The sequence below is a fragment of the Oryzias melastigma genome, linkage group LG8 (assembly GCF_002922805.2).
Source record: "Oryzias melastigma strain HK-1 linkage group LG8, ASM292280v2, whole genome shotgun sequence".
Classification (NCBI taxonomy): Eukaryota; Metazoa; Chordata; class Actinopteri; order Beloniformes; family Adrianichthyidae; genus Oryzias; species Oryzias melastigma.
In genome coordinates, this window is record NC_050519.1 from 15,806,701 (window position 1) to 15,829,384 (window position 22,684).

The window sequence follows — 22,684 nt, forward strand, 5'->3', positions numbered from 1 at the left end:
TGTTTCAATAATTATTATTTTAGTAGAATAGAATAGAATAGAATAGAATAGAATAGAATAGAATAGAATAGGACTGTATTGATTTCCCAAATGGTACTTGAATATACTCAGCCCCTAAATAGGTCTATATATATATATATATATATATATATATATATATATATATATATATATATATATATATATATATATATATATATATATATAATAAAACGCTTATAAATAAATCAACCCTGAAGGTGTTTTTTTTTAACTAGACTTCACTTTTTTTTTATTTTTAATATCTACCGAATTTTTGTTTTTTATATCTCAGATCCAGACAAAGTGTTTGTGTCTTTGTTTTCATCCACCAGTTTTCTAAGCTCTGATGCCACCTGGTGGTGAGCTGTTGCAAAACTTTTAAAAATAATTTGGTTTTATATTTCTACATTTCCAAAATATTGTTGAGTAACTAAGATATATATATATATATATATATATATATATATATATATATATATATATATATATATATATATATATATATATATATATATATATAACGATTTTAACCACTAAACAAATAAACACATTTGATGTTTTTGGATATGACTACATTACCCACTGTGCCTTTCGATTAGTAAACAGGAAGTGCTTTTACCGGTCTGCACGATTAGGTTCTGTTGCTGGTGTGAATGGCGTGAATGACCCAGGCGGTGTTAAACATCTTGCTTGTTTTTTGATAGATTATTTAGAAATATGTACATTTATATGATAAATACCACATTGAATTTCAAAGTGTAAATCGAATTTTCAAAGACAGGAATCTGGTTTATGTTTAACGAAGTGTTAGCCAACTTGAAATCCCTCGCAAAACTTCCAGACCTAAAAACGACCCTATTAAAGAAAGCATTTCTGTTTTTATTAGCTCGTTTATAAGGTGTAGTTTTACACTATCATTTTGTAGTATTATTATAAAAAGAGCTGCTAACTAACTAGCAGAAATGGTTACCAGGGGAGACGAGAGACGCCCTAATCGGTCGGTCACGAGCTAGCTTAAAAGCTAGCTATAAATCTGGCGGCTACCACGTAAATAAACGAAATGGTGAGTAAAAAATGCAGATTTTTATCGTTATTTTTATTATTTTAGGTAGAAAAATAAAATGTTTTTAAGACCAATGTTTATGTGTTAAAACATGTTTATTTTCTGGTAAATCAAAATTACATGAAAGATTTATTTTCCTGTTTTGTTAATGAACATCTTTATCTTTATGTGCAGGCAGCTAAACCGAAGAGTAAGTCCTCTGAAAGTAAGTGTATAACTCCTAACAATATTGGAGACGACACTTTGTCTTTAAAACTAATTTTGATATATTAATATAACAAATAATGATTAATAACGTTTTATTAAGTAATGCATTCATTATTTTTTGCCGACTTACTGTTGCTGCAACAATATTTACTGTTGTTTATTTCTATTTTTTTTAATATATATATAATACCACTCTTATGTATGAAAATTACGTTTTACTATATTTATGTTTAAGAATAAATGTTAGGAACAATTTGACAGGAGCATTTCTCACGTAAAGGGAAAATTCACCAAGGGGTATCCTGGGTAATATGACAAAATGTTAATTTTTGAGTTACAAAATGTAGTTCGTACAATTGCCTACAATTATGAAATAGTTTGTAGTGTGACTACAACGAAAATCCAGCAGATTATTTGACTAAAATGAATAGACATTTTCCAAAAAAATAACCCAGACTAAAACTACTGCTGGATTGTTTCCCTATTATATTTGCAGAATGTCATTATAGTATGATTTTTGCCACTTTAAGCTTTTGTTGCTGCATCTAAATATCTACATATTTAATTCAAGACATTTTTAATTAAGGATCAAATCCTACCTTCCATTCATTCCTGTTTGACAAAAATAATTGTCAAAAATACAGAAAACAGAGAAAATAAATGTTTCCTAGTAAATATTGTTCAATACTTTATATGTATTTGGTGCTCTCAATTAACCTAAACTCATGATGTTGACAAAAATGCATATATTTTTGGTTTTCTGTTTTATAGTCTTACTATTTTATGGTGTGTGTGTTTTTTTTTCTTTTTATTAACTTGTGAAAATTAAATCAATCATGTCTGTGTTGGACGCTATTGCTTGATGTTTCTCGATGCTTTCAGGTCTATTTGGTGATGAGGATTTGTTTGACAGCCTGTTGGAGGAAATAAGTAAGTCCAAAGCTATAGTATTATTTTTTTGGGAGTCAAACTCAAACTGGTATGGTTTTTTTTGTACTTTCATTTAAACATCTTACTTAACAGAACAACCCACCAAGACGAGACCAGCTCATAGTAAACCTGTGAACAAGTAGGCTGGATTAATTCAGGATAAACTCCTTCTAAATTCTAAATACTGGAGTTTAAATGTTTTTCGTTGTTGTTTTTTTTAGGTCACCTTCTACAAAAGATGATTTGGACTTTGAGGTATGAAGAAACACGTCACAAAGATATCTCTTTGATATCTCGATTGAAGTTATGTTGACCTTTGACTTTAGGAAGAGGCCGCCATCTTGAATTAAAAAAAAAAAAATCCCCTTTAGTACCAGCTACTAAATTTACTACCAGCTACAAACTCCTCATGGGGATTTCACTCTATTGCCTCCTAACTCCTCGAGCATCATATGAAGCTGCTTGAGATAGAAGTTGAAGGTTTTTAACGGCGAGGCGAGCTATCACTGAAGTGGCGTTCCTCTGTTGCGCGAACATTTTTTACCGGAATTTTGTGAACATTTATTACATGAATCAAAATGATATAACATAAGGTATGAACATCTTAAGAATGGGGGTTTGGTTAACAAAAAAACTCCGTTGCCAGGGAAATTCAAAAATGTATTTTTGTAGAATCTTCTAAAACTTACTTAGACATGTCCGTTACTCCGAAGGGGGTTTTATATGGAGATAAAACCAAGAGAAATGCCGCCATTTTAAAAAAAGTGTTTTTTTTTTTTTTTTAAGAGTTTGTCTCATGTAGCTCTGACCAGGCCGGCTGAGGCAGAGTGGCATGTGTGAAGCAGCTTTTTAAGTTATGATTATTATTTTTCCTGTTTAGGAATCTGACATCTCAGTGGCCGATCCCAACGACATCTTGAAGAACATAGAGGTAAAAAAGATCAACTTTGCAATATTGGAGATGCTGTGACTTCATGAAGGTCGCTTTTTCCTGTTTCCAGAAAAGCAGCAGTGCTGTGAAAACAAAGGTGGCTGAAAATGACGGTTTGAAGAAAGCCTCTGCTGTTTTAGACTGGGATGGAAACCACGGCACAGGTAATGTGTTCCTGTATAGTTGCTTTCTTTTTTAGCTTCAAACTATTAACAACTTTAAAAACAATTTGCCCCTTTTTTCACTAAGATAAATCCCCTGGTGGAGGGAAGAAGCCTGCACCTTCATCTTCTCCGGTCTTGAAGAAGACCACGTTTTCTGGTGAGGAAGCCTCACCAGAGGGTTAATTAGATGAAAAAAATGGAAAAAAAGAACAAACAAGGAAAATCATCTGCTTTCCTTCGCAGATTTGGACGAATCCCTGTCCGATCCACTTGACGACCTCCTTCCAGATGAAACGAAGCCCAAAGCCAAACCGAGGACGGCCAAACCCGACAAGTCTCCTCCTCCTGCTTCTCCTAAGCTGGAAGTTCAAACAAGTAACAAGCTACAGAAATGTTGCTTTCGTTTTTAACCGCCACACACTGACTCATTTTATGTTTGTTTTTTATAGCAAAGACTTCAAAGAAAGAAATGTTTCTTTTTGAAAACGATGACCTGACGGATTTACTCGGATTTGATGACGAGAAAAGAAATCCCAAGAAAAAAGAAAGTCTACTTTGGACTACAAAGGAGAGGTAGCAGCTTTGTTCTGGCCATCCTTTTTAGAAAATAGTCATTCATCACAGTTTTGGCTTCTTATAATCTGCTTTGATTAAAAGCTAAGACACACCATCTTCTTATGATCTATTTTAACTGCATCCCCAGTGATCTTTTGTTATTATGCCGTTTTTGGGGCCAAAATCCCCCCAAAAAACAGTCATTTTCTACATAGTAAAATGTGGAAACTTTGGATCAATTTACAAATATATTAGCTTTTATCAAATTGACTTTTTAAGTTGAGTAAACCGTCAACTCAAAACTGTAATTTGATGCAAATTCTTCTCCTTCTTCTTCTTTTTTACTGGTTACTAGCTCATGTCTGCCACCTACAGTTGAAAGAGACTTAGTGCAAAATGTCAAACTTTGCTCCAGCCTTTTTCCATTATCAGAAACGACAAACTAAAATACAGTTTTTAACCAGAGTGGGTCTTTAACTTTAACTGCTGACTTGTTTGTGTCGTTCTGCACCTCAACAGTGTTTCTTATCGTTCCTCTCAGGAGTGATCCCCCTCAGCGTCCTCACACAAAGATCAACGATATTCTGGAAGGTGTAACTTCACAGCGTCTTCTGGAGCGACCACCCACGGGCGAGAAGAAGGAGCAACTTCCGCCTCACGAAAAGCAGAAAAACTCCACTGTAAAGGGTGAGAAGAAATCCACAACTTTGTTCTTTGGAGATTTAAAAGCAAACGCTGTTCCAAACCAGTTTTATTTCATGTTTTAGAGGAGGATCTGACTTTTGGATCCTATCAGCCCACATTAGGATCCACTCCGGAGGGGCGCCAATCCCGTAGACAGTCCGTCAGGTGTGTCCATCTTCCCGTTAGTCTGTCTGAAATCAGATTTTCCTTCTTTGACTCTTCTTGTTCTCATCAGGTTTTCTACTGAGGACGTCAGTGCCTCGACTCCAGAGAGGAGAGCAAAACCCGCCTCCATTCGGCATCGCAACTCGCTCGACTGGCTCGGCTTCACGGCGAATGACGAGCTCAGTTATCCAGAAGATGACTCCAAAGAGCCGACGAGGGTCTCAGCCGAGTCCCAGAAGTCCTCCTCCTCTGCCTTGCCATTTTTGGAGAGAAAGTCCCCCTCGACTGGAAGTCAAACAACAAAAAGTGACACACAAGCTGAGGTTTTCAGAAACCAAAAAAAAGAGGAGGAGGAGGAGGACTGGTTGACGCCGAGCAAGAAGAAGAAAACTAAGTCGGTGTCAAACGAAGCTGCAAAAATGGAGGACTCCTCAGGCTTCCAGGAAAGACTAGAACTTGATTTTAGGTAATCATGCAGGTTGAGAACAAGAAAAGAAGCTAAAAGGAGGAAAAAATGAACAATTGTTTTGTTTCTAGCCACAAGGAAGCATTGCGAACTCCCAGAGGCCCCGAAGACACAATTCTGTCCGTCAGAGAAACGAGGTGAGATCTTTGTCGAATCCGTCTCGTTTTGTTCAACTTTCCGCACTAAAACTTTTCCTAACACAGCCCTGTGGCTCATTCCACCCGACTCGAAGAGGAGAGACCCAAGCAAGGTATTTGTTTCTCTCACACACCAGATATTGAATCCAATAAAACATCAAAGATCAGCCCTCATGATCCAAATCTGTCCCCGTAGATCCCAATCTTTCTCACTCCTCAAATACTCAGTTTGCACCTACGACCCCACTGACTTCCCCTTTCAGAACCCAGCTTTATTCAGAGGAAGCTTCAATCTGCCCCACTCAGGCTTACAGCCCCTTAGTCTCTGTTTCTGGCAGTAGTCACCTACAGCCTGAGTCCACACTCCACCCTTTTTCATCTAGAAATGAACACAAGGGGCGAGGGCAGTCGAGTCCAGCTTTGGATCTGCAACAGCCTGCAACACTGAGATGTAGGTAACCATGAAGCAGGGGTGTCAAACTCAATCACACAAGGGGCCAAAATCCAAAACACACCGTAGGTCGCGGGCTGAACTGGATAAACATTTATTGAACACGCTAAAACTAAATTTGTTAAACTTTAAAACTGTAACTTTAAAAATAATTATGAACTAGATACATAGCATGACATAATACTAGTGTGAATGATGTAAGCTGAATTTAGCCACTGAAGATGCTGAAGCTGTTAGCTGAAGATGCTAAAAATTGATGCCTAAAAATTGCTGAAGTTAATAGCTGAAATCACTGAAGCTGATAACCAGATAAATTACAATCTTAATCTCGAATTAGCCTGAAAACTGGAAAAAAAAACTTAGGTTAGCCAAAACAGCTAGCATGTAACTGAAAAAATAGCTAAACTTCAAAATATCAAAAAAAGCCAAAAAAAAGCCTAAATTAACCAAAATAGCTAGCATGTAGCTGAAATATTAGCTAAACTTCAAAATATAAAAAGCAGAAAAAAACCTAAGTTAGCTAAAACAGCTAGCATGTAGCTGAAAAAGTAGCTAAACTTCAAAATATCATAAAAAGCAAATAAAAAAAGCCTAAATTAGCCAAAACAACCAGTATGTAGCTGAAATATTAGCTAAACTCCAAAGTAGCCTGAAAAACTGTAAAAAAAAAATCTCAGTTTAACCAAAACAGCTAGCATGTAGCTGAAATATTAGCTAAACTTAAAAATATAAAAAGCAGAAAAAAACTTAAGTTAGCCAAGATAGCTAGCATGTAGCTGAAATATTAGCTAAACTCCAAAATAGCCTGAAAAAACGTAGTAAATTCCAAAATATTCCAAAAAGCTAGCAGAATGCCAAGTTTTAAAACTTTCAAACTGTAACTTTTTACCAAAATTATGAATGATAAAAAGCATGAATATTATTCCAGAATAAATTAACTTAAACCTTAAATAACTTTCAATATTTTACTCTCCATAAAAATATATTTTGTCTAAATTGTACAAGTTAGTGCAAATGAGTGCAAGATGACATCAGGCCATTATTAACAATAAAATAAAATGATCTGGAGGGCCGGATAGAATTACCTGGAGGGCCGGATCCGGCCCCTGGGCCTTGACTTTGACATGTGCCATAGAGAGTGACTTTCTAGACCAGTGAAGGGAATATGTATTTGATTCCTAGCTGATTTTGTAGGCTTAATGGTAGGATCATTCAAACAATTTTCCTTTTTTCCCTCCTTTTTAGTTCCCCCACAAAGTCTAATGCCGAGCACCACAGTTTCTGTCCAACAACAGGTACTTTTTAAGAATGTTCATTTCAGATTTTGTCCTTTTGAACCCAGCATAAACTCTATCGTCTTTCTATTGCACCATTTCCCATCCTCCCGTTTTCAGACACGACTGCCCGGTTTAGGTGGAGCTGATGGAGCGGCCCCACAGAACCTCAAAGACAAAGAAAAACAAGCTGCAGATTACCAGACTCTAAGGGCTCGCATCGCTGAGCTGGAAGGACAGGTTTGCATCAATGCTCACGATTTAAAAAGCAAACCTTGAAGTATTTTTATGCGTCCTGCTGCTTCACCTCAGCGGCTTTTTCTAATTCAGCTCAAGATCCTGCAGTTGGAGCGAGACCAAACCCAAACCATGCTGGAGAGCATCCAGCAGCGACACGCACAAGATGTGGAGTTCATGGAGAACACACACAGGTGCAGAAATAACTCAAACTGTGCGGAGTTCTATGTTCTGCTGGTGTCTTAGCACGTTTGGGTTTTTTGCACGTTCGCAGGGCCCGTGTGAAGCTGCTGGAGGAGGCAGCCGCTCAGAGGGAAACGCGATCGCGGCTCGAGTGTGAAGATCTGATCGAGCGGATGGCGGCGTTGACGCGAGCCGTCGAGCTGGAACGCTCGGAGCTGCAGGCGCAGTACCATCGGAAAGTGGCCCAGGTGCAGCAGGACAGAGACCGGGAGGTGGAGAGGCTCCGGGACCTCCAGAGGTACAACCAGGCGAATCAGGATCCGCCTGAAGTGATTTAAAAACTGATGGCAAAGTTGAATATTTGAAACTTGTAAGAAAAATTTAAATAAAATTGTGAATTGAAAAAATATATAAAATATATAAATAAAAATTTTACCAATTGTGTTTTTAACAGCTGCTATTTTGTATTTTCAACAATATTTTTGTTTATCTCTCTCACTCTTCATTTTCAGTCCACAATTGACAGTTTCAATTCATTGATAGTATATGAGAACTGGACTGTGTGACCCCTCCCCCCTCATGTTCCAAACAGGAAGTACACGATGGCTCCAAACAGCCAAAATATAGACTTCTATAGAAAATAAACCGCTATTACTCAGTCATTTTATTTATCAGAATCACTATTCTTTATCTAATATCTTTTTTTTATATTCTCGATAATCCTATTTTTTTTCACATTTTTTCTTTATTTAAAATGATTCACGTTCCAGACTGGCCAATCAGATGCCTCAATAAAAGTATGTGGTTCAAAACATTTTTGATCTCACTCTCGATTGGCAAGAGTGGTTGCCATAGAAACAATAACTCCAACTGATTTGGACCAATCACTGCTCACTGCCGTCGTCAGGCTCCAACAAGGCGACCTCCATATCACAAAATTATGACAACTGAATCAGTTTTGTTTGGTCAGAGATGGAAACACGTTCTATGGATGATGTCACACTCACTCTGTCCAGTTCTCTTATACAGTCAACTGTGCTGAGCCTAATTTTGAGTGGGGGTGGGGCTTTGATCCTTTTGGCTATCGGGATATGATTGACATCAAGTGATAGAGGTTATGGTGACGTTATTTCAGCTGGAGAACAGAGTCGTAAAGGGATAACCAACAACAGACGCTGTTTTGGAGTTGAAATGTCTCCATAATCTCTGTCATTCATGTATTTGCTACAAAAAATATTTCATTTGATGACAATTTTAGGTTTATTGTTTGTTTTTCTTAAATTTATGCTTCAAAATTGTTTTTTTATTTTAAATTACCTATATTTCTTTTAAGCAGATTTTTTTTTAATTAACAGTTTTGTTTATTACATTTTATTTCTTTATATTTTTATATACAATATATATTTTTCAAATTTACATTTTTAATTTTCTATATTTGCTTCAAGTTTACAATGTGTACCTTTTTTCTAAAACTATTTTCAGTTTTGTTCACTTTTTGCTGATTCTGGTTTAAAAGCGCTTCTGGAAAATGAAATTAAAGAAACTTGCAACTAATTTTTTGAAATGAAATTGCATGAAATATTTCAGATTAATTTCCTTTTTCCTTCCAGACAGTCTATCTTAGAGATGAAAAAGGACCACGAGGATCAAATCCAGAGACTGAAGAGACTAAAGGAAGAAGAGATTGATGCCGTAACAAGTGCAACATCTCAGACGAGGTAGATGAGGATGACAGGATGAAGAGTATAGATCTGTATGTTTGGAGCAAGTGTTAAATTAAAAATGCACTTCTTTTTTTTAATATTTTCAAATCTTTCAATCTTATAAAGTGCTATTTTTTGCCCAAAACAATTCAGTTTTGCTCTTCAGAATAAAGTTCAGCAAAGTTACCAATACTTTCTTCTCGTGTAAACATTTCCTCCCTCCCTGTGAATGTCTCGGTCCAGGTCTCTGACGGGGGTGATCGAGCAGATGGAGCAGTTCTCCTCTCGGCTTGAAGAGCTCTCCTCTCGGGTGGAGAGCGCACACGAGCAAAGCGCTCACGGGCTGGAGCGAGGAGCTCGGCACAGAGAGGACCAGCTTCGAGGTACTCCGGTTGGGACGTTTTAAAGCAAAGCGTAGCAGATTGTGGTCCATTATTCTAATGTTGCATCTCAGTTTTGGAGGAGCGTCTGAGCCAGCAGCAGAAAGCCACGGCAGAGGAGCAAACTTACCTGAAGGAGATCATCTCCAGGATGGATGCTCAGATAAATGAGCAGCAGAGGCAGCTTGAGAAGGTGGGAAGTTGTAACACGACAAACACTGATAGATCTAACAGAAATGTTAGGAAATTGAAGTGCGTAGATGCAAAAAAGGCTCCACAGAAGGTTACAGCGACTTAAGTTTGACAGAAAAACTGTTTTTGAGATTCAACTTTGTTGGGAAATGATTCTTGGACAGATTTTCATCACATCTTTAAAAGTTTTTGGTTCTTGCTCGAACAAATCAGGACTACAGGGAGCTAGGTGCTCCGGTTTTTACAGTGCAGCGGTCAATGTTTGATTTTCTTTAAAGACATCCTGAAAAACAGCCAGAAGTTCACCAAATTACACTGGAGTTCAAGCACATAAAGAACGGAAAATTATAGTTTAAGTTTGTATAACTCTTTGCTATTGCCTCCATTAACCAAAGTACTTAAAAGGAATAAAAACGAACGTAAAAACAATTAAAGCTGCCAGTGGTGTTGTATAGCCCAAAGGTTCTATCCCCCCCTTTTGACCTACCATCATCACTGGCTTAGTGTCCATTACATGCCTAGTTGGAGCTGCATTTAATTAAAAAAAGACACACTTTCCCAAATTCTTTTGTTTGTATATCCATAGCAACCATTTTATGTTAGTAACAGTAAGGTTGGGTTGGGAATGAAGCCATCAGAGGAGTGTAAATAGAGAGCTCTCAGCAACAAGGAGAGGTTGCTTTACTTCAATGGTCCCACCTACAACTCAGAGGGAAATTTCAAATCATCTTTAGAAACGATGTCCCAGAAAACGACACTTTAACATAACAGTTTTATTGGAATAGACTCCAATACATGCTGCCCGTTTCTGGACTGACTTCAGGAGCGCTGGAAGGTGGCATCAGAGCAGGCCAAGGCGGAGTCGCTCCAGAGGAGCCTGGAGGAGGAGCGTCGTGTCCTCAACTTGCAGACCAGCATGGAGAGGGAGGAGCTGGAGAGGGCCAAGGTGAGGCGGGCTAACACATCAGTCCACTTGGGACAGCTGTGGTGCTGAGATAAGAGTGGGCAACCTCAGATACCAGTTTGTCTCACCTGTGTTGAAGTGTCCTTGGGCGGGACACTGCGCACCGCACTGCTCCTGTGGTCTGTAAAGGTAACAGTGCTCTGTCTCCTTCAGAGTGTGCTACTGGAGGAGCAGAAGTCGGTGATGCAGCACTGTGCGGAAGAAAGGAGGAAGCTGGCGGCCGAGTGGGCCCACTTTCACGATCAGGATAAACGGAGACACGAAAGAGCCGAGCGGGAAGTTAGCAGCCTCTTGGATAAAAGGGAAGGCTCCATCATCACTCTGGCACAGGTACGACTCAGAATCAGTCACAGTCAAACCAAACTCTGGTTTTAAGTGTATTTGTTCTGTTTTCAGGAACAAGCCGACCTGAAGCTTCGCACAGCAGAGCTGAAACAGAAGGAGACGGCTGCGGCACAAGAGCGGGAGACTCTGGAAAGACTCAGAGAAGAGCTGGAAAGGGAAAAGGAGAAAATAACTAGTGCAGGCCTGAGGCTGAAAACACGGTCTCTGGAGGTCGAGTCCTTCAGCAAGGTGATCCAGAATCTAACTGCACCCTGAAAGTCTATTTAAAAAAATCCAGCAGGGTTCCAGTTAACAACTGTTTTTCTGCAGCTCGCTGCTGATAAGTACGAGGAGGGCAAAGAGGCGCTGAGAGAGGCGAAGCGTGTGGAGGCGGAGCATGAGGCCCGCCTGAAGAGCATTCATTCACAAATGGAGAGTCTGAGGATGCAGGAACAGCGCATTCATAAGGTGAGAAATACCTTTTAAAGATTTTTTTTATGTTGAGTTACTCAACTGCTTTTATTTTAGGAGCGCATGCAGTTAAACTATCTGCAGGACAAAGCTCGGCATCGACAAACCTCAAGTTTCAAACATCCAACTGTTTTACCAGGTAGTTGGAATCAATTTTTAACATTTTGTGGTCAAACGATGATTTTTAATTTTTTTTTTCCCCCACTTAGTTTCAGTATTACCCACTCCTGAATTGACTGCAGACTTTACCCCCAATTCATCTTCAAATCATCAGGCTATAGCTCGAGAAGCTTGTCTGGCTCTGTGGAAATACACAGCAGAAAAGGTAACTCTTGTCAGATTTCAATGATTTTTATTAGAAAACACAAAATGCTTTAAATTAAATTATTAAAAAATACATTTTCATTCCCAACAGGAGACTGAATTCCTCCAGGAGGAGCAGATTTATCTGGACAATTTAAGAAAAAAATCCTACAGAAAAAACACAACCTGACAATGTTTTGTTTTTTTATAAGTTTTTCTTGTTACAAACTATTTTTTTAGTCCTAATAAAACATGTTTAAAGTAAGGTGGGTGTCTTTAATCCAAGTGGAACTCCGTCTGCACCAACAAACCTGTAATAGAGAGAAGGCAAATTTAATCTAAGTACCTCATTTACGTGAGGATATAATGAGTTCTAGTCAGTCAAGCCTCAGGTTACCACGACTCCACAGCCAAATTCAGACAGGGATAACTTGTATCATCTTTGGCTCAACTTCCTCTTCAGTTCAATTCTGGGAACACTTACTTTTTTTATTATCTTCAGGATCTGTAAATCTTGTAGTTCTGGTTTACTATCAATCCATCTGTAACACACAGGAGGACAAAGATGAGAAAAACTCAAACTATTCCAAACAACAAGTTGTACACGTATGTCTCAGAACAGCTTAATACATCGTCAGATTTCGCATCAGACGGCACTTCCTATGCAGCAATTTTCATCACTGAAAAGTTTATTAGAGTTACCACTTTAAGAAGGTAATGAATTCACCTTTTATTGCCTGATCCCAAGCGGGTGAAGCATCACCTTCATGATCTGCAAGGAAACAATCGATTACCAGTAGTTCTGGAACAGTACGCAGCTCTACATACATCTGCAGCAGGTCAGATACCATGGATTTCCACATGTTTAATGTCAGACAGGGATAACAAAACTCATCATGTGCACTGCATGTAAGAAAATAAAAAAATACAACTTTGCAGATGGCTAAAGTTTTACCTTTCCAAATCCATTGGATGTCTGAAAGAAAAGAAAAAAAGGTTTTAATCTACTACAGTAATAAACTCACATTTCAAAGTAGACTTTAAAAAATAAAGTTAATATCCACAAACGTTCCCACAACGTTATTTTTGTTTATTTTAAGAAACACCACTAATACTAGCTCCACGTGGTTCCTCCACGTGTGAGCTAGCTAAAGGAAAGCTAACAGCTAACACCTCAGCTAGCAAATAAAACTCAAATTGGTTATATTTTTGTAAACTAATGCATTTTTCTTTATTAATCATTGTTTAATTATTTATTTGTACAATTGTTGGTCTTATTTTTCTATGCATTTTTATTTGGATGCCTACTCCTTTTTTTTGCTCCAGTTTTGTATTTTTTACGCTATTGTTGTCGTGTAATTTGTTATTTTAAGTGACTATATGTTGTTCTGTGACTTTGGGTGTGTCAAAAAAGAAAAACAGAGGGAAAACAACATGTTAAATAGTAAAAGAAAACTAACAGCTAACGTGTTAGCTAGCTAAAAGAAAGCTAGCAGCTAACGTGTGAACTACCTAGAGAAAAGCTAACAAGCTAAGCAAAGACAATTCATTCAATGTGCATAGTTACCTGTTCATGGTAAATTCGCTGCTGATAATTCTACAAACACACGCAGCTCCAGTGCGAACATTTTTACGTGGAAACTCTGCATTTCCCAGACCTGTTCGTCTTCGCACAGCAGCAAGCACGAGCTCTAACCCGGATGTCCCATCTGAAGTACACAGACGTCACAGAACACACGTGACATCGGTCTGGGCGTGGTTACGGTGTTAGCCAACACCTTTAAGCGTTTAACTTTAAGTGAAACAAAACTTTAAAAAATGAACATTTAGAAACAGTTTCTAAAATATGTCAGATGCTATTTTTTAAGCTATTTTATTTAATTTTACTATGTTTTTTTTTTATGGTTTGGTCACATGACACGGCTCACTAGACATAAGTGTTTTGTTTTGAAAAAATAACCTAAAAGTACTACTCCTCTGATTTTTCGTATGTTGACTCTAAACATTTGCTTATAAATGTGTCAATTTAAATAAAAAAAAATCTTGAGTGTTAAATAATTTAAAAACTATATGATTAATAGATTGAAAGCTATTTTCAAAGGGTTTCTTTTACAAGCTGTGTGACCTAAGCAGACTTGTCGGCTGCAGGTGGAGCAAAAGCAGTTCCCTGAAGTGAGACACGGGGCAGGCGGCGGCTCCCTCCTCCGGCTCCATCCCTGCCGTTCCGCTTCCAGTCACTAGGGAGAGACTGTGATTGGGCGAGCCTCGCGCGCGCTTAAAGGGTCCCGCCGCAGGCTGCTCGCTCCAGAGTCTGCACGGCACCGCCACCCGCACCGGCCTGGGATGGAGAAAGCCGCCTCGGACGCGGACCCATCCCGACAGCGGAACGGGTTCGTGGGCGCGCTGTACGGAGAGTTCACGGACACGCTCGACGACAGGGTCCGCTACTCGGTGAGCCTGACGGAGAGCGCGCTCACCATCCAGAAGATCTCGGCGCTACCTGGACGGACTAAGGTGGTCTTCAACTTGAGCGACTGTGTGGGCTGCCGCGCGCACCGAGGGCCGGACAGCGCGGACGTCGGCGCGTACTTCACCGCGTATTTTTACCCCTTCAAGAGGCGCTGGATGAGCGCCGGGATGACCCGCCAGAGAGTGGAGCAGTGCTTTCGGGTCGCGCTGGTCCAGGACCCGCTGGTCAACCTGCAGGAGGCGGAGAGGTGGGCGCGCGCCATCAGAGATGCTTCAGTGCTTCAGGCTCCACGGAGAGAAGGTGAGCATTTATAGTAAAGTTTATGCGATGAACTTAAAGATGGGGAGCCACGTTTAAATTTCTATAGAAAAACTCAACGGAATGTGTTGCATCCTAATCTGTAATCATGAAACAGGTTTGGCAATAGTAAAACACATTCCATTCAATGTCTCAACCTGTCTCACCTGCTGTCAAAGGTAAAGGTTAGGTGCACGTGCCAGCAGCCGTTAGTTTCTACTTTAGTCATATAGGCGGTCTGAGCAGTCTTCATGTGTAATCATACAAATAACATACTTCAGTGAAAACTGTAATTTTTTCTCTCATGATGGAGACCATACATTAAAAAAATAAGCTTAAAAATTTAAGTATTTCTTTATTCAAACGTCATAAATCAAGAGGAGATGAAAAAATGTGGTGCAAAAAAAATTGTAGTTGTGATGTAAAAAGTACAAAGGGCGGGCCACAAGTTCAATATTCCGCTCCATTCTAAAGCCACACTTCCCCCGCCCTCAGCGTCATACATACAGGTGGCCACTTTTGATGAAAAGTCTATGTAAACGCACGTCTACGTGATCACATGTAGCAATTCAAGTGTCTACGGGTTTATGAACAAAAAGTGTGGCCATTGATCGTTAAACCAGGTCCAACTTTGAGCAAATCAAGAACTCAGATTTGGTAGTGCACCAATCCTCTTTTAACTGTATAGGTGGCAGACATGGGTTGATAAACAGTCGAAATAAAAGAAGCGCCTCCCTGCTTGTCCAGTGTGAACACGTTCAAGAACACGCGTTTAGTACTTTCTTGAATTCCCAATGTGTACGTAGCTAGACGCATCTACTTGAAGACAACTAGATCCATATATGTCTTTGTTGTCCTTCTCCGGACTGATATCCGAAGAATATTGCTCAACATTTTTGTTGCACCGGTAATGTTCGGTGCAACAAAGCGGGAGAGATTGTAGAAACAACTGGTTGACGGGAAGTTAGGGCGGGCTTACTTTGGATTAGGGATGAAGTGATAAAATCAATCTGAATCGATCTGAACTTAATAGATCAATAATCGATCTATAAAAGTAGAGATTGATCTAACGCATACTGCTAAAGTCCACTTGCTTGATGCAAACATATAATGGGATTTCCCATAGGACGGCTAATGCAGTCAGCCTAAACATACATTTCTGACTGTTTATATACTCACAATTTTCCAAACTCTTTTAAGGAAATATTTTTTCAAGTGACCATTTGTGGTCTGAAACAGTTTTTTGCTTGTACTTTCTTCTTCCTCTGAAATAAGGTGTAATGCTATAGCGCCATCGCCACCTAGTGGCCAAACTGAAACGCCCTCCAGGAACAACTGTTGGAGCTTCTCCGTTTGAAAATCCATGTAACTCTGTATGCTATTAACAATCTCATTATAGTTTCATTAATACATTTTAATCAGATTAATATGAATATATTTAAAACATTATTGATTATTATTAAAATTTAATTGAATTGAGAGGATCGATAGAATAGCAAAAATCTGAATCAAGTTAATTTTGGAAATTATCAGTGATACCCAACCCTACCATGCACTAACAGTCCTGCCCAAAAATCAGAATCTGAACCTCTAATGAATTTCTGTAGCTCTGCAGAAACTATGTCCTAGAAAACGACACAAGTTTGTTGATTTTGCCTGAAAACGCCATCGTCATAATTAAAAGATGACTGGGAACGCTTTGAAAATAACTCAAAAGATGATCGGAGTGGGACTGTAAGCAGCTGGAGTTTCAACCAAGCGTTGCACGAGCTTCATTATTTCTGCCGTTCTAAATCCCCAATGAGATTTAGCAGTTGATGGGTGGAAAGAAAAACCATCAAAACAACTTTTGTTGTTGCTTGTTTTATTTTCTTCTCTTTGCCTAATTAGGTGTCAAGTCTAGCTCCAGACTGTCCTGAAGATCCTTTTTAGCTCATGCATTGGAGGCATAATTAGGACACAAGTTTACCCCACTAATTGCCCCTTCTTGCTTGTTTTATCAACATTTATGGTGTAAATCCATCTCTCCATGCTTTCTAAGCCCCAAGGCTCAAACGGTTGAACTGTGAAGGGGAGGTTGTAGGGAAGGAATGAGGTCGGCCCTCCTCCTCCTCCTCCTCCTGCAGCCTCCAGGTGTACACAGCAAACACAAGGATTGTGTGATGAGGAACATCCAGCCTCCCTCTGGTCTGCAGCCAGCAGGAGTTGGAGTCCAGACCGGTGTGCCAGGGCGGGCAGGCAGATGGTAACCTGAGAGGTAACTGGCCGCCCCTCCGTCGCTGGACTCATCAAAGAGAGCCGGCCCGCGAGACTTTCAATCATGCATACTAATGTTTCAGTCCTCAACCGTCTCTTATTCCACCCTCTTTTGCCTCTTCGCATCCCAGCGACGATGCGCTCATATTATTAATTTATAGGCTTAGTCTAGCTTTGCAGATTCAGGCTAGCCAATAATAAGAGTATTTAACAGAGAGCTTTCTGCTAATAGACGCAGCAGAATTACCCCTTTTACTTGTCAAAGAGGGGGACAGGAAGTGAGCACGATTCGCTAATCCTTCCCAGCGTTATTTCTCCCTCTAGTTAATTGCATGTCATCCCATCAGGGATTGCAGATGGAAAGGTTGGATTAAAAGTGCCACCGCCACACAAGACTGGTATTTAGGCCCAGCGTCTATCACGGTGATGCGCATTTACAGGAAATAAAGAAATATATCAAGTGATAAATCGGAGCGTTTAATATGCAGCGCTGCTGCTGCTGCTTGTAGAGAGCTTGTTACGCTGGCATTTCAGTGCTTGTGGAAAATGTATTCAGCAGGCGCTTGGAATTGTAGTCTTGCTGCCACTGGAGTGAAAGACCTGTAAATAATGAAGTGCATATATTATGATACAGCCCTTTTACTACAGCGGCCTTCATGCAACTGCAGGCAAAGCTATTTGGTGACTAAAGAAGTACATTTTTCAACAAAAGAAAAGTTTTGTCTTGATAATTTTTGTGCAATAAAAGCTACAACATTTATAGTTGGATCAAAATCATTGTGTATTTGTGATTTGTTCTTAAAGTCCCACTTGCATCATATTTTTCAGAGTATAAAGCCTCGTTTCTGATATGTGGTCCGGTATTATGAGCGTTTCAATGATAAAATGGACCCATTTAACAGTACCGACCCGTACCTCTTGGGAGCTCCCATCCGTTGTAGGTCTATTGAAAAATGGAACAGAACAGTTAAGGCGGAGCTGCTGTAGCCACTCGTTGATTGGCAGAAAGTGATGACGACATTAGAAAGCGTCAATATAGCTCTCATTTAAGCTAATATTTCCAACGTTTGCTAGCATTCTGGTTTTTGCGGTTTCCTGTATTCTCCTTTGGCCTTGAGTCTATATTGAAAATGCCCGCAAATAAAAGCAAGGCCTGGTCTGCGGTGGAACAACAAGCATTCATTGCCATCCTTGGCGATGGTGTGATACAGGGTGAGCTAGCAGCAGTCTGGACCACGAATGCACCATGAAAACAAACCGCTCAGTGGAAGTGAGGCTTAACTAAACCGTACCGTACCGTACCACTCCTTACCACACCGTACCAGGTGGGACTGCTCAGTGAAAACAAGGCTTAAACCACAGTTTTTGCTCTTTAAAAGCCGGTCCCACTGGCTTTCACGGCCATATCACGGCTGGACCACGTAAAAAATGTAATTCCCGTGGTACAGATGCTGTTAGCAGTGGACTGGAAGTGCAACGGGCAACATGGAGCTACAGAATCGACGCGCATACATGCGGTACAAAATTTTTGAACTGCACAAAAATTTAGACTGCGGGTGAGTGCGTGTGGTACCAGTAGTACAGCCGTGCAATGGCTGTGTAACAGCAGTTTCAGTGCGAGATCGGGCCGTGTAGCGAACGCCGGAACATGCGCTCAGGCGCCAAAACTCCACGTTCATGCACAGCTGTAGCACAGCCGTTTCCACGGCCAGTTTCCGTTTGTACCACTACTTACAGCATCTGTTTAGCGGCTGAGTGTGGTAGGACGTGCTTACACGCGATTATACAGAGCTCTGGCAGTAGAGTGGACTGTATCACTGCTATTCCACAAACATGCATGAAGTTAGCGCGTCTAAGTGCAGGTGGCAGATTTTCCAAATTTTTTACCTGTGATACGGCCGTCAAATCCTGTGGGACCGAGCCTTGATGACCAGAGGTGCAACTTGTATGAGTGTGTGTTTTAATAAATTGACTCATCTGTTAATTTCTCAGAAACAACCCCTAGAGGGCACTGTAAGTGTGTGTATCCGTAGAAGATCCAGCCTTCGCAGAGTTCTTCAAAACTGGCACAAACTTGAAGAATTCAACTGATTTAGTGCTTTAAAGTGATATAAAGGCTGTACCTAAATTGTTCCCCTCCCCCTACATCTAGCCTTTCAAATGGAGAGTTATGGAAAAATAATGTCTTCTAATTTGGACATTACTCCCACTCGATGACATCATCAGTGGTCTCTGGTTAGCTATGTTAGCACAGCGCTGCTAGCGCTCGAAAATATATAAAATCATCGGCTTTCTAACTTTAAAAAGGACATGCAAAAACAATAAGTCATTGATTACATTTAAATTTAAACTTCTGCGCATCAGAGTTTACCCACGTGAAGAAATGTGCCTCTCCTCAACGCGGCGCAGCTCCCCCTAGTGGTGGAGGGATACAGAACTCAAAGCCCCTTGGCGATACTCTTAAAGAAACTATTTTGGACACCCCTTTCTCTTCAAATGCCCCTTTAATTTGAGGGATAGCGAGACGCTAGAGGGGGAGGGGTGGATTTTAGTAGACTTGATAACATATTCTTTTTGCTATGGTTATCTGAATAATTATTCATATGTTGTGCTAATATACTAGAGACTTATTTAATTCATGTTTCATGAAGCTAAAGTGAAGTGTGCATATATTTAGTCTATATTCTGTTCTTATGATTTGCATTTCAAGATGAAATGTGCGTTCTTGTCTCTGTATTTTGTCTTATAAATTTCTCTCAAAAGTGCAACTTTTACTCCAGTGTGACTTATATACGTTTTTTTTTTTTTCGTGTGTCTGTAACTTTTACTCCATACGTAATTGTGAAAGCGTCTTAATTATGATTGTGTCGTTTTAAGCCAAAATAAAAAATAAAAAAAACCTGTGTAGTTTTCTAGGACATAGTTTCTACAGAGCGGCAGTATTTCTGAGTTGTGGGCGGGACCTATTGCTGAAAGATCTCTGTTTACGCTGTCTCCCGCTGGCTTACAGCCTCTCACATCCCCCACCTAACATTACAGGCGAGTAATATTTGAGCTAATCAGCCGTACAGTTCGGATGATGAATACGAAGACGTACATGAATCTAGTTGTCTACAAGTGGATGAATCGGAATGGGGCGGAGCTTGTGACCCGCCCAGCGTATTATCTGTCACAGCTTTTCATCCTTTACTGATTCACAACCATTTGAATGAAGAAATCCTTTTAATTTTGGTTAAATATGTCTTCCATCATCAGAAAATGCATGTTAAAAACACTAATTTCATGACTGTAGGTCTTTCATTTAATTTTCAATTCTAACCGTTTTTTTTTGTGTGATTCTTTTGTGATAGTAAGTTTTGAAAAAAAACAAAGAAAGAAAAGCGTCAGTTCTTCTTAAAGTGAGAGTTTTCATCCGGCACGGGGTCAGGTGTGCCTGTCACCGAGTGATCCCCCTACGGGTCCTCGCTGAAGCTGTCGCAGTTCCCCCGGTGAAGAAGTCCGGCTTTAAATTCGTCACCAGACAACCTCTCACCCTAACCAGCGTCTGGATCCCTCCGGGCCGTTCGTCTCCTGCTTGGTGACACATGGATGTGATGGCCTGTCAGATTACAGCCCCCTCCCTCTCCTCCTTTTTTTCCCCCCGCTTGATGCTGCCTCTGTGGGCAGCGGTGTTTATACTCCCCGGACCTCCTCCCTTCTTTCCAGCAAACGCTCACCCAACCTTGGAATGCTGCTTGTTTGCAGTCTGAATATAGTCCAGCTACTGAAGAAGAACGCTTTCATTGAATATTTTCGAAATAAACCTCATCTTTGGTGTATTATGGTAACTTTATGTAGGATTCATTTCCATAGGAGCACTCAGCGGTGACACATTAGTCCCTCTATCTACCCACAGACCTTGTTGACTCTGTCATATTGCATGTCAGTGAGTTGTCAGCCTGTATTGGGTCTGCCTGTCATCCTATGGCGTGCATGTGTGTTTACCTGCTCGTAGCTGTGAAATACACACACTGCAGCTGAAAGTTGGCTCGCCAGCGTGACAGGCAGGGATGCGCCCACGGGTATCTGATTTCCTGTCTGTCAGATTTCCCATCCTTACACAAACTCTGCATCTTTTCCTGTTTCTCTCTGAGTTTCACACATGAGGCGACAGATGTGGGGGGGGGTGCAGTTTGTCAGTCACAGTTTGGCTTCAGTGCGGTTTGATACATGAAAAATCTGTTTGAATTTTTAAATAAGACAAGATGTTGCACACAATCTATCCAACTGATTCCTAACTTTCTGCTCTTCGGAGTTTGTGTGTCCAAACAAACTCAAAAATAGCTGGAAACTATCTCAGAGAGGCAAAGCCAAACATCTGAAGTTCTCTAAATAAATAGCTTGATATTTCAGTAAAAGCCATGTTGTCTCATCGTTTAGTCACTTCAATATTTAAAACTCCCACTCCAATAAAAATAGTGTTTATAACATGTTCTCGTGGTATTTCCTGATCATGGAGGACATAAATTCTTATTTCTTGTGCTGCGGACCACAGGCCGTTCTCCACCCCTCTCTACAATGGGGGAGGGGGTGCCGACCACAACAAATTTCTAATCAACTACTGCCACTCTGCAGAAACTATGTCTTAGAAAGTGTCACAGGTTTTTAAAATTTTAGCTAAAATGAAATACTGTATTTTCTGCAGTATATTACGCAATAGATTATTGAATGGCCTACTTGTGTTATGTCTTATATACGAAACACACCTAACTATAAAGTTTATTAAGTGACACAAAAGAGTCAGTGATAAGTCCATAAGTCACTAACACTTTATTAAGTGCATTCACAGTAATTCTAGAACTTGTTTGTGACATGCTACATGTTAGCCACGTTAGCTTATTCACAATACCTCTAACTCCCAACCTTGTTGTAAAGCGTAAAAAAACAGACTGATACCGCTAAAACAAACATTTCTGTGGCTATTCTAACTCCCAACCTTGTTAGTAACATGTAAAACAAACACTAAGCGTTAGACGTGTTAGCTCATTTATAATAACACCCAACCTTGTTTGCAACTTGTAAAAAATAGACTGATATTTTGACGTAGCGCAGTGTACCTCTCAAAATCGCTTCAACATCAGTAACCACAACCTGAAATCATTCATATGTAAGATTAGTAGTGCTAAAAATGAGGTAAATGTAATTAAATGACACCTAAGGAGGCTTTTTAAAATAGCTTGAAAGATGATTGGAGTGGGTCTTTACAGTGGGCGTCCACATATGCGCAAAACTTTATTGACTTCTTAGAAATGTTAAAACCCAATTTCACAAATACTTAAAATCCTGATAAGTCATTCAAAAACACGACGACGAATGTGAATACTTTGATTTACGGCAGATACATTTAGATTTCTGTCACTACACTAGTGCTGATCATTATCTATCAAAGGAGACGTTGGCGTCTTATTCAGGCCAAGGAGAGGCAGTCTACGTGGAAGCAGCATTTAGCTTTCACTATCATGCTGTTTTTCTAATTCTAAAATTTGTTTTATTGGTTTCATTAGGCCAAACATTGAGGAGAGACAGTGTGGTAATAAAACGATTTATGCTCCCATGTTTCTCAAAAGGGCTTTACACACAGACACACGGAGTTTGTATTAACAGAAGGGCTTATAAATAGTGATTTGGAAGTCCCCTGATCCCCGCGCAGCACTCAGGCTAGCATTTAGAGTGTTCCCGATAACCCTCTTTAAATGTTTTGAACACATTTCTGGTAAATTCTGGGTAAATCTGATTTGGTAAGTCTTATTTAATCGCACACTATGTCCATTTCAGCTGTAAAATTAATCTTGTGCTTTGATGCATGATGGTTAAATA

The 22,684-nt window shown here is 39.8% G+C and overlaps 2 protein-coding genes, 1 long non-coding RNA gene and 2 other non-coding genes across 5 annotated transcripts in view; 2 read left to right on the forward strand and 3 right to left on the reverse strand.

Moving 5' to 3' along the window:
• The first annotated feature begins 639 nt into the window (after positions 1-639).
• LOC112146723 (fas-binding factor 1 homolog) lies at positions 640-12,070 on the forward strand. Its single transcript, XM_024272698.2, has 30 exons — positions 640-919; positions 995-1,084; positions 1,259-1,289; positions 2,174-2,221; positions 2,315-2,360; positions 2,443-2,476; positions 3,102-3,152; positions 3,223-3,316; positions 3,402-3,473; positions 3,560-3,691; positions 3,766-3,889; positions 4,413-4,558; positions 4,639-4,720; positions 4,791-5,186; positions 5,258-5,323; positions 5,390-5,436; positions 7,020-7,069; positions 7,169-7,288; positions 7,379-7,479; positions 7,560-7,766; positions 9,079-9,186; positions 9,415-9,554; positions 9,626-9,744; positions 10,567-10,689; positions 10,861-11,037; positions 11,104-11,280; positions 11,362-11,499; positions 11,560-11,641; positions 11,712-11,827; positions 11,918-12,070. Exons 2-30 carry the CDS (start codon positions 1,082-1,084, stop codon positions 11,993-11,995), a joined length of 3,108 nt encoding a protein of 1,035 aa, XP_024128466.1. The 5' UTR covers positions 640-919; positions 995-1,081; the 3' UTR covers positions 11,996-12,070.
• On the reverse strand, positions 12,006-13,515 carry LOC112146724. The gene is made up of 5 exons (XR_002919309.2): positions 13,373-13,515; positions 12,761-12,781; positions 12,533-12,577; positions 12,290-12,347; positions 12,006-12,116 (listed from the first exon to the last, which is right to left on the reverse strand). It is a non-coding gene; the product is annotated as an uncharacterized LOC112146724 (long non-coding RNA).
• Positions 12,187-12,256, reverse strand: LOC112147019. The gene has a single exon (XR_002919364.1). It is a non-coding gene; the product is annotated as a small nucleolar RNA R38 (small nucleolar RNA).
• Positions 12,417-12,490, reverse strand: LOC112147022. Its single transcript, XR_002919367.1, has one exon. It is a non-coding gene; the product is annotated as a small nucleolar RNA SNORD49 (small nucleolar RNA).
• Positions 13,516-13,699: 184 nt separating the features above from the next.
• LOC112146599 (sphingosine kinase 1) overlaps positions 13,700-22,684 on the forward strand; it is a 30,784-nt gene continuing 21,799 nt past the window's right edge. The window contains exon 1 of the mRNA XM_024272498.2: positions 13,700-14,575. Coding sequence (XP_024128266.1) covers positions 14,149-14,575 — 427 coding nt within the window. The 5' untranslated portion in view covers positions 13,700-14,148. The remainder of the gene's footprint in view (positions 14,576-22,684) is intronic.

What these genes read in the sequence shown, in the direction of transcription:
- LOC112146723 (XM_024272698.2), top strand. An exon ending in TCGCTGAGCTGGAAGGACAG is followed by an intron (nt 7,289 to 7,378) that starts GTTTGCATCAAT and finishes TTTCTAATTCAG; the next exon opens with CTCAAGATCCTGCAGTTGGA. An exon ending in AGGTCGAGTCCTTCAGCAAG is followed by an intron (nt 11,281 to 11,361) that starts GTGATCCAGAAT and finishes GTTTTTCTGCAG; the next exon opens with CTCGCTGCTGATAAGTACGA.